This window comes from Rutilus rutilus (assembly GCF_951802725.1).
Source record: "Rutilus rutilus genome assembly, chromosome: 9".
Lineage (NCBI taxonomy): Eukaryota > Metazoa > Chordata > Actinopteri > Cypriniformes > Leuciscidae > Rutilus > Rutilus rutilus.
In genome coordinates, this window is record NC_140223.1 from 31109397 (window position 1) to 31126114 (window position 16718).

The 16718-nt window shown below is 42.0% G+C and overlaps 1 protein-coding gene across 1 annotated transcript in view; it reads right to left on the minus strand.

The window, feature by feature from the left end:
• The window catches only part of LOC311297101 (uncharacterized protein), a 44059-nt gene that overhangs the window by 14674 nt on the left and 12667 nt on the right, over positions 1-16718 (minus strand). Inside the window, exons 6-9 of the mRNA XM_084419215.1 lie at positions 15445-15555; positions 14069-14188; positions 13759-13878; positions 13445-13564 (exon numbers count right to left, since the gene is read on the minus strand). Of these exons, the coding sequence (XP_084275341.1) occupies positions 13445-13564; positions 13759-13878; positions 14069-14188; positions 15445-15555 (471 nt within the window). The remainder of the gene's footprint in view (positions 1-13444; positions 13565-13758; positions 13879-14068; positions 14189-15444; positions 15556-16718) is intronic.

The window sequence follows — 16718 nt, forward strand, 5'->3', positions numbered from 1 at the left end:
CGAAGAGACAACATCCATTAGTCAAAAGTCTTGTGGGCACATATTTTGTATGAGTTTTGTGGTCTTATTTCAGCAACTTTCATTTTTATTTTTTTAAATAACCACGCATAAACATTATTCTCTTAAAAATACAAACATCTACATACATGTTGCTCGCATATTATGGTAGGCCTGTTTGTGTTATATAGAGTGAATTTAAACCTTTGCCATTAACATGTTTATAAATAACTGAAAAAAGCACAAATGTCAAGGCATGTCAGAACATCTCAAGGGCCCCAAAAACACCTTGGTCCCCAGAGGGTTAACTCCGTGAGGAATATCTCATGATCAATGCATTTTTGGGTGGGTGTACCACCGGTGGTACAATTCGGGTTTAGGGGGTTAAACATTTAAGAACAATAGTTATTTTTAGTCACGGATGGCGGTCTCTGGTTTCTGCCAATCTCATGTTAATCATGAGTACCTATAGAGTATATTGCATCCTTCATAGAGTCTTCCAAAGAGTCTTTAGTTTCATCAGATTAATAAAAGACAGAAACAGATGTACCGCTTCTTTCGGTAACAGTCGAGCTCCTGGATGCTACTGTGCAGTGCTGCTGACGACTTCCGTAAAAAGCATTAGACATCCCCTTTAATTATTTGTAAGTACTTTATTACTGTATACTTATAAAGTCTTACCTATGACTTAAACTGTGATACAGGAATTTGGCCATATTGCCCATCTTCAAGTCATTCATTCCTTGAGTGACTTGCAAAGGCATGTCTGCACACATCTTGCATTTTGTTTGGTCACACCACAAGGTGTCACTATGGCCTAAAAGCTTTGCTTAAATGCCCCCTCATTACCATAGACAAAGAAATGTAAAAAAAATAAAAAAATAAAATACACATACACAATACACATTTATTTTTGGTGTTTTTTTTGTTTGTTTTTACATTTGTGTATATTTATTTATTTTATTTATGTGTATGTATGTATTTTTCTAATACATTTCTTTGTATATTTATTTATGTATTTATTTATTTATTATTTCGGCAGCTTTGGCATTCCATAGAAACTCTCTGTGTGGAAGAGCAGAGATTTACATCTTTGTATTGTCCCCTCCAAGCATGAAGCTTATTGAACTGTCCCAACCCTCCATATCTGTTAGGAGGCGAGCGTCTGTGGTTAAGTACTAAAAACAAAGAGAATTTGCATATGAACAATTCAGACTAAATCTTTATACTACTCATTAATATTATTAGAAAATAAATAAAGCATTAATGTCCTTCAAATGCCACACTTGTATTATAATAATAATTAAATGTTCCATCATTTCAATGACTGAGACGGTTCAAATAGACGGTTTGTCCGATGATTTGCTTTGTTTTAGAAGGCAACAGTTTTTTTTTTGTTGTTTTTTTTTTTACTCTCTGGATAATGAACCTCAAAAAGTTTTATTCCAGAACTGCAGTTTGTTTTGATTGGAATACAAATACAAATTCACTTACACTGTTGGATAATATTTGTTGCTTAATTTAATATGAACATGCAAGGTAATTCTATCTAAAAGCAAGCAAAATAATTATTGTCCTAAATCAATGCATTTTAGAACTGCAGAGTACACACAAAAAGCTCTGCTTTACAAAAGACCAAGTAGGTTTGTACAAGATTTAAACCTGTGTCATTGACATTGTTGAAAAACGTTCTACCACTCGATTATAAATTCACTTTCTGCAAAACTAGGAAAAGGCCAACGATTCAACTATTCATTTTAAACTTCATGAGAAAGAAAGAGAAACTGGGCCAGAAGTAGGTCTACTCGGCATGTCAGTGAGAGAGAAACACTTTATTCGTCTCACTTAGCAATAATAATAATAACATTTTTTGGAGAGGGCCTTTAGAAGTAAATTCTGTGAACCGTTGGATGTTCTTTGTGGTCATTTAGAGAAATGTGCCACATCTGTGACACAAATTAAGGATCCGCAAAAGTAATTTAAAAAAGGCTGACATGTAAATGTATATACAATACACATCTAATAAAATGCTAAAACTCATGTTGTGTTAACAAATTAATGTTTTTACATTTTTGGAAGGATTCCCCCAGCCACCCATGCCAAATCTCATTCTGCAAAAATAACATTTTGGCTTCAAAATGGCAATAGGCGATGACTTTGGAAAACATATCACTTCGTATCTACAATAATCATGGAACTTAATTACCAAATATAAAAATATTTAGCCTATTTTACATCAAATTACACAGTGAATATATTTGTCAAAAAAGGACAGAAAAGGAAAAACAAAGTAAGTGTGTGATCTGTTGAAATGCATCAGCAAATTATTGATGTAAGTTTATTAACGTTTTATTTGTGACATTAAATAATTTGGTAATTTTGGCAAAGTAAATAAATCCATTAGAAAACTAAGCTATGTCACTCCATTCAGAGTAATCCACATTTTCTATTTCAGAACATAATGCACACCTCTTTAATAATCTGAAGTATTGGCAAGTACTGTACAGTAAAAAGTAAGCATACTTCAAGCACTGCCGTCAATGTAATATTTCACTGTAATATTAGTAGTTAGCTGGACTCTGAAGCAGTGAAGCATTTATATGATAATTAGCCAAGATGAAATGTTATAATGTGATATTAGTAGGCTATTATTATTACCAATATTTTATTTCATCATTATACCTTCATTGACAAATGAAAATGTCACAATTCCAGCCTTACTGAGCAATAGTGATTTTGCAAATGAGTTTCAAGAGTATAGATACAGTATATAGATAGATGGATAGATAGATAGATAGATAGATAGATAGATAGATAGATAGATAGATAGATAGATAGATAGATAGATAGATAGATAGATAGATAGATAGATAGATAGATAGATAGATAGATGTTTGTAAGGTAGTTTTCATAAGCCCTTGTCTTCATAGCAAATTTACTCAAACATATATAATACCAATTTAAATAATCTCCTCTCTAGTGTTTTTTATAGCTAACGAATGAACTCTGAACATTGGATAACTTTCCTCAGGAAAATGCAACGTCAGAAGCTGTTTTATTGATGTTTTTCCGTGGTTGAAACACAGACTGAGTAATTACAGATTGAGACGCCGCTTCTCTCCTGCGGCTATCCGGCGAGACTATTTGAGCAAATTTCTCTCCAAAATAGCATATTTCCAGTGCTGTTTGTTGCAAAATGTAATTTTGGTTACAGGCACCCCTACACGCTTCGGATGAGTGTGTCGCCTGTCTGGACCCTACGTATGCCGAGGCCATGCACACTGAGACGAGCTGCTCTCACTGCTAGAGCATGAGTCTCGCCTCGCTGCGCTCGCGGATCGCTTTCTTTAACCCTCTGAGGTCGACAAACGCGCGTTTTGCTGGATTTTCTTCACATTGTAGCACTATAAACTTAAATTACTCCGTCATTTATGGTCATACAGAAAAAAGAAATATAAAAAAATAATCTGTGATATTTCTACTTTTGTATGTGTCCACTTACAATCAAATCAAAACATTGTGCTTTTGTAAAATAAAGAAAATAAACAGGGTGTGCGTTCTGCCTCCCCGTCGCGGTGAACTTTTTTTTCTTGAGCACGTCTATAAACTGAAACCAAACTCAGCGAATACTTGTCACACATTTATGAGCCATATACCTTTATAAACATTTAAGTGTGTACTTTTAAATGATCGGATTCAAACTGAAAACAAATATTCTATGTTTAAGTAATTTGTATAAAACCAACAAGATGTCCAGCTTCTCAAACGCTTCCTAATTATTTTTTAATTTGACCACGCCTACGAGCGCAAAAGACATTCACATGCAAATCTCCACATGGAACGCGAACGCGCTCATTACCTCAAAAACAAAGCACCAACAAACTTCACAAGTCTCTGCTTTTCGTCGAGTTGGAAAGACGCGCCTTGAGCTTACATTGGCTTTACCTCAGAAGAAGAAGAACGCGATTTGAAGACAAGAAAGATGTTAGGTAAGAAATTCTTAAATATTAGTTTGTTATTGTTGCATAAATTTCACATTGCAGTTGAACTGTTGCTAGATATATGGGGAATATTATAATATTTAGACCCGTGTTTACTGTTACTGTGTTTGTGGATATCTGCTCAAACGTAGATATGTATAATATGGTAACCATAATATTTCATATTTTGGAGCGAGCTCTGGTTTTGAATGTATCATATTTGGAGCGCGATCGCGTTTGAATGTATCATATTTGGAGCGCGATCGCGTTTGAATGTATCATATCGATTTTTTGGAGCGCGGTAATTACAGAATAATACACTTTACTGTAATTTCCTATGTATGAGTGGTTCCGTCAAAGCGAGACAGTTAAACATACCAAGAATGAAATATAAACAGTTAAGGATACAACGTTACACTCAAATGCACGAATAGAAGTATTTAGAAGTTCGTTCCTTCAAATAAACGTCATAAATGAAGTGAATATAAACTGTGAGACACACAGGAGTATTTGAGAGACATACGACATGCTTATATTCTAAGTTTAATATTCAAAGTTCGTGTATGTGTGTGCGTTAATGTGTGTGTCGGAATGTCTCTTGAAGAGGAACTGGATAAGCTGCTAAAGCTTGGTGGTCAAACTTTATGACCTGCCGTGAGATCGGGTTACGGGATGCGATTCCACTGGGAGAAACATTCTTCAAAAATACATTTCAGAGCCAAACACTAGAAGATCATAACTATATGATCAAAAACAAAACTAACCAATCATGCATGCATACAGGAAGGTCAGATACAAGTCTGAGTTACATACAAAGGACGTTTGTGTGTGTATGTGTTAACAGAAAGTTTCGTTTTCTCTCTGTGGGTCTCTTTGAAGCTCCCCACAGGGGAAGAAGAATGTTGGTTTCAGGTTCTGGAATGTTTCTGAGATGCAATTAGTGTCGTAAAAGTTGCCACAGGCGCAGACCTGGCGTCGCCATGGCTATGAGTTATATTTACAGGTTAAACGTTAAAAGTTCTCCCAAAATTTAAAATGACTAGGCTTCGGGAGTTTTGTGTGCAGGGAGAACAGAATCATGATTCTTGCACATTCGTTACAGGAAGGAGTCGCGTCTCGCGAGCCATATCAAGAATCTCGCATTGATTTGTCACCTGTGACTCTGACCGATGACGTGTCGGAAGCTATATCCGCTCCGTTCATGTCAAGGTCGTTCTTTTTGTCATTCTCGCGAAGAGATCTCGCTCGAGCGTGCACAGCGCTTTTGATGAGCAACTGCTCCCCGCTACAGCTGTGTCTCGGGAGAAATACTGGATTATCGATGTGCATCGGACCATATACCCACTGGTTGTCCAGGGTTTGTTTGGAACCGATCACTACTAGCAGTGTTGAGGTGAGTACTCACGTGAACTCAGTGGTTAACCAGGGTTCTGTCAGACTGCGTGTTGTATTGTTTATTGTCTGAAACAACTACTTTATGTGTATGCTCATTGGTTAACCAGAGTGATACATTGACAAGGCTTATCGTGGCAACTGTAACGCCTTTTATTATAACCCCAATGGTTGACCAGGGTTTTTTCAACTACTGGTCTGGAAGTTATGGCAGCTTCGTGCTCCCTCTGCTCAGGTCCAATGGATCTTATGGATGCTCATATTCAATGTCCTACTTGCCTAGGCATTGATCACCTCCGAGAGGCTTTAGTAGACCCATGTCCTGAATGTGGTTTGATGTCTTTGGAGATGAGACAACATCGACTGGCTGAAATAGATCCTGAGTTTAAGATTTCTGCTCCATCAGCGTCACATGTGGGTAGCAAGCGTGTGGCCAGTGGGACTGGAAGGACTTCAAAGAAGATGCGAACCTCCTCGGAGTCAAGTACGTTGACCCAGCAAGTAGCTGAGCTTGCGAACGCAGTTCAGGGTATTAAAGCCTTATTATCTGTACCCCCTACTCGTTAGAATGTGAGTGAGGGGACAAGGGTGGGTGTTTTAGCTCCTCCCTTGCCCAGGAGTGAGCTGGCATCCAGGTTTTCCAGGGGAGAACCAGACACTTTATCTATTGCGGCCTCTGACACTGAACAGGATTATTATACGCCCATGGAGGAGACAATACCCTCACATTCCGAGTTCCAACGTTCCCATAGCGACGACGGTTCTGGCCTTCAGGATGCGCCTTCTTCAGTGGTTTTTTCTCTGCAGGACACACTCAAGATGGCGCTCGCTAAGCGGAATTTGGATCCACCTCCTCCCCTACCAGGCCAGTCAAACCTCTTGCGTCGCTCAGTTTCCCAGCAAGAGGGTTTCCTAATGCCAAATTGTCCTGACTTCACAGATGTTGTTTCTGCTGCGTTTCGATCAGCTCCTTTATCCAGACCTGATCGCGTGGCTCGTACACTTGCGGCAATGGCTGAAGCCGATGAAAAGGGCCTTGGTAACATGCCTCCAGTTGAGCCATGTGTTTCTTCACTGATAGTGTCACCAGATGAGGCTCTCCGACACAATCTTCGCTGTCCTAACCCAGAGTGTAGACGCACAGATGATCGTTGGTTAAGATCTATAATACTGTCTCAGGTTTGAGTCGTGTGGGAAATTCCATGGCTCATCTTCTGTTAGCACTTCATTCTGCTTTGAGTACTGACCCACCAGATAATACCGCATCAGAGTTACTTGAGGCTTCTTTACAGGCCTTGGGTTCAATTGCTTTCTCTAGCGGAAAGGCTCTTGGGCTTACTACACAGGCTAGGCGGCAGGTTTGGCTAGCACAGTCTAAACTTCCAGAGGCTTGCTGTAGCAATCTTCGTCACCTACCACTGGTGCCTGGGCAGATTTTTGGTCCAGCCGCTCAGTATCTAGTATCTCTCGGCATCTAGTCTCGGTCCCAGCACTTTGAGCGCAGTGTGAATTATGGACCATCCTCACATCGAATGCCTGTTCGTCATGCAAATCCACTCCAACACAGGCAGGGACAGTCTTACAGGCTTGTACAGCAGGCTACTCGACCTGGGTATGACTCGAGAAGGGAAGCATCCCGTGCTCGTCGACCGCCTGCTCGCCCTGTGGCGACTTATCGTCGCCCCCCCAGGGATAAGGAAACCGCTCCCCATCGCCGGTGATGGTCCAGGGTCTGTGATGGGACACTTTTCAACCTCTCAACTACAACTTTGGAGAGGGATTACAAACAACAAGTGGCTCCTCGACACACTCGACACGGGCTACTGTCTTCAGTTCCGTCACAGACCCCAATTATGCACACACACTCGGCCCACAGTGGTTCGGGACCCTTGTCAAGCGCTTGCTCTATCTCTCGAGGTCCGGAAGCTACTGGAAAAGGGTGTGGTAGAGCTAGTAAACCCACGAGTCCATCCGGAGGGATTTCATTCAAAGTACTTCCTAGTTCGCAAGAAGGATGGAAGTTTCAGGCCAATCTTGGACCTCAGACAATTGAATAGGAGTCTCAAACACCTTCCTTTCCGCATGCTGCGTGTCAGGGATGTCCTCCAAGCAGTCGAACCCGGCATGTGGTTTACCTCTGTGGATCTGAAGGATGCATATTTCCACATCCCCATTGCACCTCATCACAGAAGGTTTCTTTGGTTCACATTCCAGGGCAGGACATACCAATATCGAGTCCTACCATTTGGCCTCTCCCTCTCTCCCCGTGTATTCACACGGTGTATGCAAGTGGCACTAGAACCTCTACAACGGGAGGGCATGTTGGTTCTTCCTTACCTGGACGATTGGCTGCTTCGTGCCAGATCACCTCAGCAAGTAGCCAACAACACACAGCGCCTACTGGAGCATGTTACTGCTTTAGGACTGAGGGTAAACCTAGAGAAAAGCTGCCTTACTCCATGCCAGTCAATATGCTTTCTGGGATTAAATCTGGACTCCAGAATAATGGGGGCTACCCTCACAGCATGCAGGAGGCAGGCTATACGAGGAGCCATAGCGAGGTTCCAGGTTCGGCGCAAGCTACCTTATCTCCACTTCTTACGGCTAGCGGGCCTTCTCACCGCAGCCTCATCGGCCATTCACTTAGGGCTTTTACACCTTCGTCCTTTTCAGCGTTGGTTGATAGCCAGACGATTGTCAGCAGTTCACAACCGACATACCCTTGTTTTGGTGACAACCAGTTGCTCTGTCTCCCTGAGGCTTTGGAGACGGGAACAATTTCTACAAGGGGGTGTACCAATGGGACCACCCCCATCACGCAGGGAAGTGGTGACAACAGATGCCTCTCTCTCCGGATGGGGAGGGCTGTGGCAACACCAGGGCGTGCAGGGGAATTGGACCTTGCAGCAGACGACATCTCACATCAACATCCTAGAGCTGTGGGCAGTGCTTTTCACCCTAAGACACTTCAGACAGGAGTTATCGGGGAAGCACATCCTGGTCCGCACCGACAACACCACAGTGGTGTTTTTAATCAATCACCAAGGGGGCACGAGGTCTCAACCTTGCCTTCGACTTTCACGAGTGCTGCTGTTGTGGGCAAACCAGCACTTCCTGTCGATCAGAGCGGCACACATTCCCGGTCACTACAACAGTGTGGCAGACTCACTTTCTCGATCGGGTCCGAAGCCAGGGGACTGGTGTCTGCACAAGGCGGTAGTTCAGTCAGTTTGGGGACTTTATGGGACTGCAGCAGTCGACCTCTTTGCCAGCAGAAAGACAACACATTGTCCGCTGTGGTTCGCGGAGCAGGAGGAGCAGGGATCACTAGGCCAGGATGCCCTGGCCCACGACTGGCCAGACCTCCTCCTCTATGCTTTCCCTCCAATTACACTTCTCTGGCCTGTGCTGAGGCGTGTGCAGGTGAGATGACACAGGCTTATTCTAGTGGCACCCTGCTGGCCAGCAAGACCATGGTTCAGTCTGCTGTTGGCCCTTACGACCGGCCCACCGCAACCTTTGCCAGTTCGGAAGGATCTACTGTCACAAATGAACGGGGAACTTTGGCACCCCTCACCGGGCAAATTGAGTCTATGTGTATGGCCCCTGGGGTTGAGCAGGAGCTCTCACAGTGTTCCGCAGATGTGAGGAACACTGTCATGAATGCAAGAGCCCCATCAACACGTCGCACTTATGCCAGTAAATGGAAGATCTTTGTTTCATGATGTACAGATCGGTCTGTTAACCCAGTCACTTGTTCCATCAGTTCAGTGTTGGAATTCTTACAACATTTATTGGACACTGGGTGCTCCCCAGCAACTCTAAGGGTATTCGTGGCGGCCTTGTCAGCACATCGGAACCCCTTGGGGGGGGGGGGGGGGGTAATCGATTGGTGCGGAAAAATTGGTGGTGGCTTTCCTTAAGGGAGCAGTACGTCTTAATCCACCGGCACGGATAATGCATACCCAGTGGGATCTTCAGGTGGTGCTTAACAGCCTGCGTTTACCGCCTTATGAACCACCTGAACAAGCTGATATTAGGAGTCTTTCGATGAAGACTGCTTTTCTCTTGGCTATAACATCAACCAGAAGAGTAGGTGAGCTTCATGCCCTCTCGGTGAGTCCACAGTGTCTCAGATGGGGGCCTGAGTATAATCAGGTTACTCTCTGGCCGAATCCAGCTTTCCAACCTAAAGTTTTGTCTGATCGCTTTGTGAACCAACCCATTCAGCTTGCGGCGTTTAATCAAGAGGCTTCCCAGCCCAGACAGCTGTGTGTCCAGTGAGAGCACTGCAACAGTATGTGTTGAAGACTGCTTCATGGCGTACCACTGATCAGCTGTTTGTCCGTTTTGATGCCTGTCAAAGAGGCTCACCCTTGTCAAAGGTTGTCTCATTGGGTGGTGGATACCATTGTACAGGCATATGATTCGGCTGGTCAGACAGTTCCAGCATCTATTAAATGCCATTCAACCCGGTCAGTGGCTACTTCTTGGGCAGCACTACGTGGGGTGCCCCTTTCTGAAATATGTGCAGTGGCTACATGGAAGTCCCCTTGCATGTTCACAAGATTCTACAGGATCAATGTGGCCCCTATTCCTTTGGTCAGTTCTGCTGTGTTAGCGGACAGTATCTAGGTGAGTGGCCCTCGTGACTTGGTTGTATTCGTCTTCCACTATGTTCGACCATCTCTGGCGGTCTGTAACAGTGAAATAGAACACTGGTTACTGGTGTAACCTTGGTTCTATGAATAGTGAAAGACCGCCAGAGTCTCTGGTCACTCGGATTGAGAGAATTACTGCAGAGAATGACCGTGACATGAACGGAGCGGATATAGCTTCCAACACGTCATCGGTCAGGGTCACAGGTGACAAATCAATGCGAGATTCTCGATATGGCTCGCGAGACGCGACTCCTTCCACTATGTTCGACCGTCTCTGGCGGTCTTCCACTATTCATAGAACCAAGGTTATACCAGTAACCAGCGTTCTCCCTCAGTCTTCATCCGTTTTCGTTAATGTTAAGTATGGTTTTCTCCTAGTTCCTGAGTTTTGTCATTAAAGACCATTATAATCATCCTTCTTCGTCTCCGTGCTATTTCCACTACCACGTTACGTAACAGAAGAACGGACCTATAATGACTGTGGAACGCACTACCCAGACCGCTCGCTCTGTGCATTTTACCATGCCAGCCTGAGCGAGCCCCAGCCGGCGGTCCAAAGAAGGATTTCGCCGCTTTCGTGGAGTGGGTACTGGTAAATAACAACTCACCCTGCTGAGGATGACAGCATTAGTCCCACTCCACCACCGCCGCCAGAGACCAGACAACCACCACCAGCGAACGACGTGACAGAGATGTTGCTTGAGCCCACCGCAGACAATTGAGACCGACTTCCCGTGAGTGACAGGACCGTACCAAGGATAATGACGGAGAGCGTCATCACCACGTATCTCGGACCACCGACAGAGTCTGACAAGGTGCGTGAGCCGGCAACACCGTGCGTTGAGGGAGTGACTGTGGAGCTTGAGGGCTGGAAGGATAGCCCTACCCACAACCCTACCACTGTGGAAGTGTGCATGTTGAACTCTAGCATATATTTTGAGGAACTTAGGGCTTTTTTTTTTTAGGTAGATCTTATTGACTTTTGTGGGGAGGTTATACCTAGTACCCCTGAATCTCCAGCGCCCCCTGTTGCTCCAGTGTTTCCTGTTTCTCCAGCACCCCCTGTGTCTCCAGAATTCCCGCCCAGCCTCCCTCTCCCACCTCCTCAATCAGCCAGTTCCTCAGCCCCGCCTCCGCTGATGTTCTTCAGTCCCTCGCCAGCTCCCATCTGCTGTAAAGCTCTGCCACATGTCTTCAGGCCACCAGCTCCATCCAGCACAGAGGATCCCGTCTTCGCCTCCAGCCTCTGTGTCCATTGCTCCACCTCGGCCTGTCAACACATCGGCTCTACCCTGGCTCCTCCCTCCCTCGGCTCCACATGAAACCATCGGCCATACAGCTTCTCTAGGCTCCCTCGTCCCTACTTGAATTCTCTTTCATTATCTTGCGCTTGTATGGACTAATTCACACAAAATTATGTAAAAACGTCCATCTTGGCGAGTATCCTAGTAAACAAAGTCGGTTATATCTCAAGTGAACGTAGACAGTATATTCAAATGGCATCCATGCGTTCGGTCTTAAAGGCAGGGTCGGCAGGTTTTTTCAACAACAAAAAAATTCCACATTTGTTTAAACTTTCTTTATATACCAATACATAATTAAAATGTAAGTACTCTGAAAAAGAGAGTATAAAAATCGAGTGTCTGTAGTCCTCTCAGCGCGCAATAAACACAGCTACTTATTTCCATTCGGAACGAATGAAATGATTGGCTGGGCGACTGTCACTCTCCCTCGCAACCATGGCTACCACCCCCGCGGCTACAGGAGCTGCCCACATGCGCGCACCCGTTTTTTGCCGAGGAGAGGAAGAGGCACGGAGAGAGGCACGGAAGCTAGGAAGAATCACAATAATGGCAGAGAAAGAGCAGTCAAAATTCCCAGTACCTGCATATACAGTCAGCGAAGGCAAACAAGGCAAAACAAGGAACTAGTAAGGTAGAAAGGTAGGCTACTTGTCACCGGAGTGTAACGTTAGTCCTCATCAGAGCCAACAGTGCTTTCATTGTGGAAGCTCTTACATGCAAAACACTGTATATGTTGTGAATCTTACACGAAATTCACCTTCATCACAGTGTAACTGATGGTAATGGGAAAACGTGTATCAATGCAACCTGTTTTTAGCTTTGCCTTATGTTACCAAATCAAACTCAATATATTTTAAACTTTACCAGTATCGATATGCTAGCTTGATAGTGAGTACTAACAGCCATGTTAGTTGTTCATATTCATAATGATAAAGTTAGGTATTTTATTACATGTGATTCTGACATGATGTCACTACATGCACTGCGCTCCTCTCCGCTCGGCGCTGGTGGGAGTGAATGGAATAAGTAGCTGTGTTTATTGCAGTCCTGAGAGGACTTGAGACACTCGATTTTTATACTCTCCTTTTCAGAGTACTTACATTTTAATTATGTATTGGTATATAAAGACAGTTTAAACAAATTTGGGAAAAAGTTTTTTAGAAAAATCCTGCCTATCCTGCCTTTAAAGGGGCAGCAGTCTATTAAACCTGCTGCTGGTTTAGTGTTAATCAAACAAAGGACAAATAAATTATTCACTGCTCCTAACTAAATAGGCTACCTTTTGTAACTTTACAAACATATCCATCTATATTTAATTTATACAGTAATGAATATGCAGTGTTATTTCACATTTGATTACTTTATTCAAATTTCTGTACCTGAACACTACTGTTAGATCTACCTGAAAAACTCTAAAAACACTGTTTATTTCATTTGTAGTCTTCCTTTGTTCTATTGTATTTATTTGTGCTATTTGTAATTTGATTATTTGCTCTTATTTTATTACTGACTGCTTACTTTGTTTTGAATTCACATTAATTAGGCTGGATGTTTTTGTTGTATCAAAATTGGAATAAAGAATTGATATTTCACTGGTGTCTAAACATTTGAACCACTGACCCAATCTTTAGCACTGAGCCCTACTGGAGCTGCTCTAAATATGTGCTGTGCTATTAAATGAAAGATAAAATATGATATGATAGAGCAATAGAATTAACAGTGAAAGTAACAGAAGCTCATACAATGCATTTTAGCAGGCTTAATTAAGCATGAAAATAACTGAAGGAAATATATATATTTGATGAACAAATTAAGCCAACTAATATGATTGATATTCTTTTGGTTTCTTTACCAATACATTTAAAAATGACAAATGCAGTGAAAATACAGGTATTGGTACAAAAATGAAAGTATCGGTATCAGACTCGTTCTGGAAAAAGTGGTATCGGTGCATCCATATTCAAAACGTCATTTAAAGTTTGAATTTTTGCTTTGAAAGCAGATATTTTGTTTCTTATGCCAAGTAACAAAGCACAAAGCTCTTTGAGATTATTGGATGGGAGGTGCTCTACAAATAATGTTTGGTTTGTTACTGTCTAAACCGAAATACCTTTCTTCACTCCGGAAGCTTGGTGTTCCATCTTTAAACATTATCGGTCGATCCAGTGACTGCTCACTTTTCAGAGATATAGAAGAAGGTGCTGGAGATGTTGCTTCTTCTGGCCTTAGCCTTTGGGGGGAAATAAAGAACTGATGCTTAAATATTGTACAAGATAAGGGACATGCAAACAGCATATAATGATGACATTTCTTTGTTCTATAAGTAATGTGTTCTATGTTTTATTTTTTTGAGTACATTTATACCAAAATGTGTAAATTGTGTATCCCCCAGAATTTTTACAACCAAATTTGAAATGCTCACACCTTTCATTCCTAAGCAAACTCTCTGCTCCATCTTTGAACAGTATTGGTCGATCCAGTGACTGATTACTTTGTAGTGATGTACATGAAGGGGCTGGAGATGTTGTTTTATCTAGTCTCATTCTTGGGGAGAAAGAATGAAGTGATGTTAAAATACTGTACAAGAGGCATGCAAACTGCATATAACAATCACAACCTTCCCCTAATTCCAATAATGTGTTCCATGTTTTTATAATTGATTTTCTTTCTATGAGTACATTTATAACTACACATGTAACTTGTGCAACCCACCAGAAATTTTAAATGCTCAAACCTTTTACTCCTAAGCAAACTCTCCACTCCATCTTTGAACATTATCGGTCGATCCAGTGACTGCTCACTTTGTAGAGATGAGCATGAAGGTTCTGGAGATGCTGCTGGACTCTGTCTCAACCTTTGTAGGGGGAAAAAGACATGAGAACCACAACCTACTCCTGACTGAAATTTTCTTCATTTAATTTATTTATGGTACTCTTATTTTAGATCAATATGAGTTTCAATACGAGTATGATACCTAGACAGCCGAGTGGCCAATGGCCAAAACAATGTATTTTAAAATACTGAAATTCAGTGAGAACAAAGATGATGTTGTCTTGAGTTTTATGTAGAGTTTTGTTTAATCTTGATTTCTTAAAATGGTGCACTTGTTTTCCTGGGCACATCAGAGTGAACTGCTGCATTTATGCGTGGTCATGAAAGCAAACTAAAATATTTCACTAAAATATAAGTTACAATTCATTTTGATTTTAATTGTATGGGATCATTCTGTGATACTTTTACACCCTTTTTAAACCCTGAATGTGGTCAATTTTAACTGAAATTATATGGAAAATCGTGAGTCATTTTTAAGTTTCTACTTTTGTGGTCAGAAAAAGAAAGAAAGTCAGAATATGGCATTAGAACAACACCAAGGTGAGTAAATTACGACTCATTTTTTATGTAAATTACGTAAATTCCACAATCATTTTTGGGTGAACTATACCTTTAAGTAAGGTGTACCAAGCTGTCATAACACTGGTGAGAATATTGCTTCTGAATAAATTATATTTACACACAAAAAAATTGTTTCTGAAGATTTTTATCTCTAATACAAGCAATTTTTTTACACGTGACTGTTATATGAAATACAAGCACTTTTGAAACGTTTGGCCATCAAATTAGCGCACCAGGACAATCTGTTGAGTAAATTTCTGTCATGACAACTCTCGGAGTGACTGGCATGGTAATGGTTATGACAATGTTGTATGTTTGGTCTTGGTGGAATAGATCTGTTACGCTGCTGCTGCTGCAGAGAAAGTATGGGACTTCAATACATACACGACACGCTGCTGTGAGCAAGTAAGACATGATGCTGCTGTACAATATAGTGTACATGAATTGCCCGTAGCAGATCTATACAGGTGGAGCTGGGGAAGATGGAGGGTTTCTGAGCGTGCTGCACTGCTAAGGCAAATGCTACCCAAGTATTTGAAGGTTGAGCAGCGAGCTCAGTGGCTACTGATACGGCATGAACCAATCAGCAGTGCCCTAAAGATAACGATGTGATTATGAACAGGTGAGTAAAAAGACCTATTAGGCTGCACCATCTAGAGTTTCATGCCAGAACTTTGTATATGTATAATTCAGACCCGAAACTCTTATTCCTCATACCTTTCATTGCTTTGAGATCCATCTTTGAACATTATTGGTCGATCCAATGACTGGTCACTTTGTAGAGATGTGCAGGAGGGTGCTGGAGACGTTCCTTTATCTGGTCTCAACCTTGTGCACAAGGAGTAAAAACATTTTCTTACATTCTTACTGAAACAAAAACTGACATTCCAAAACAATTAACCTACGAACTACCCTGAAAAACAAATAACCCACAATTTGCAACATAAAATGAAATTTGTATTGCTAACTTTAAAGGTGCTGTATGTAGTTTTCAGCGGCCTCTAGCGGTGATGTTTCAGATTGCAACCAATAATTTTACAAGCGCGTGCTCTTGCGCATGCTCGAATTTATGAGCGAGCACTGTGTGGGTACCTTCAGACTGAGACGCAACACACCGGAGAAAGCATCACACAACATGGTGGAAAATAAGGTAAACTCCCACTGCAACGTTACAATAAGAGGCTACTTTTATCAGCTTGACGTTGAACTAATGCTCCATGCTCGTACCATGATAAGTATGGAACCCTATCAACCGTGCCGAATTTTGCCACTGCAAGCACCATTTCACATTTTCTTCAGGAAATGTACATTCTAGGTTTGTAGATAAGGTTTCTCCATGATTCAAACGCCCTGCCGATGTTGAGCCGTGTTTTTTTCACCCGAAGTTCATCCGATTCACGTCTGGCCTTACGAGCTTCAGCAGAAAAAACTTTTTTTTTGTTTTTTTATCAATATGTGGAGTTTGTGTTGGAGTCTGTGTTGTGCTGGGAGCAGGTCGTTTCTTAGTGTTATCAGACATGTCATAAGTTGCATAAGTCATAAGTCCATGTCATAAGTTGCAGTGTCGTCACTGTTGAGTGCAAAGTCAGAGGCTCGGGAGCGCGCGTGCAGGTCACATCACTGGATTTCGCAGTAAATCCGACCCGGCACCTTCACATAAAAATAAGAATACTTGCTTTCCGAGGTAATAGCAAAACCCGCAAAGTGGATCATTTTAATGTGAGATTACAACCCCTTCACACACAGGCAATAAAAAAAGGATTCATTTTAGTAGAAAAGTTACATACAGCACCTTTAAAGGGATAATTCACCCACAATGAAATTTAAGTCATTATTTACTCACCCTGGTGTTGGTCTAATGTATTGTGCCCTTTTTTTTTTCAGACCACAAAATGGGAAACGTAAAAAAATGTCCATATGCACAGCAACCAGTATCAAGGTTTTTTTTAAAAAATCCAAAAGTATCACAGAATGGTCCCATGCAACATGTG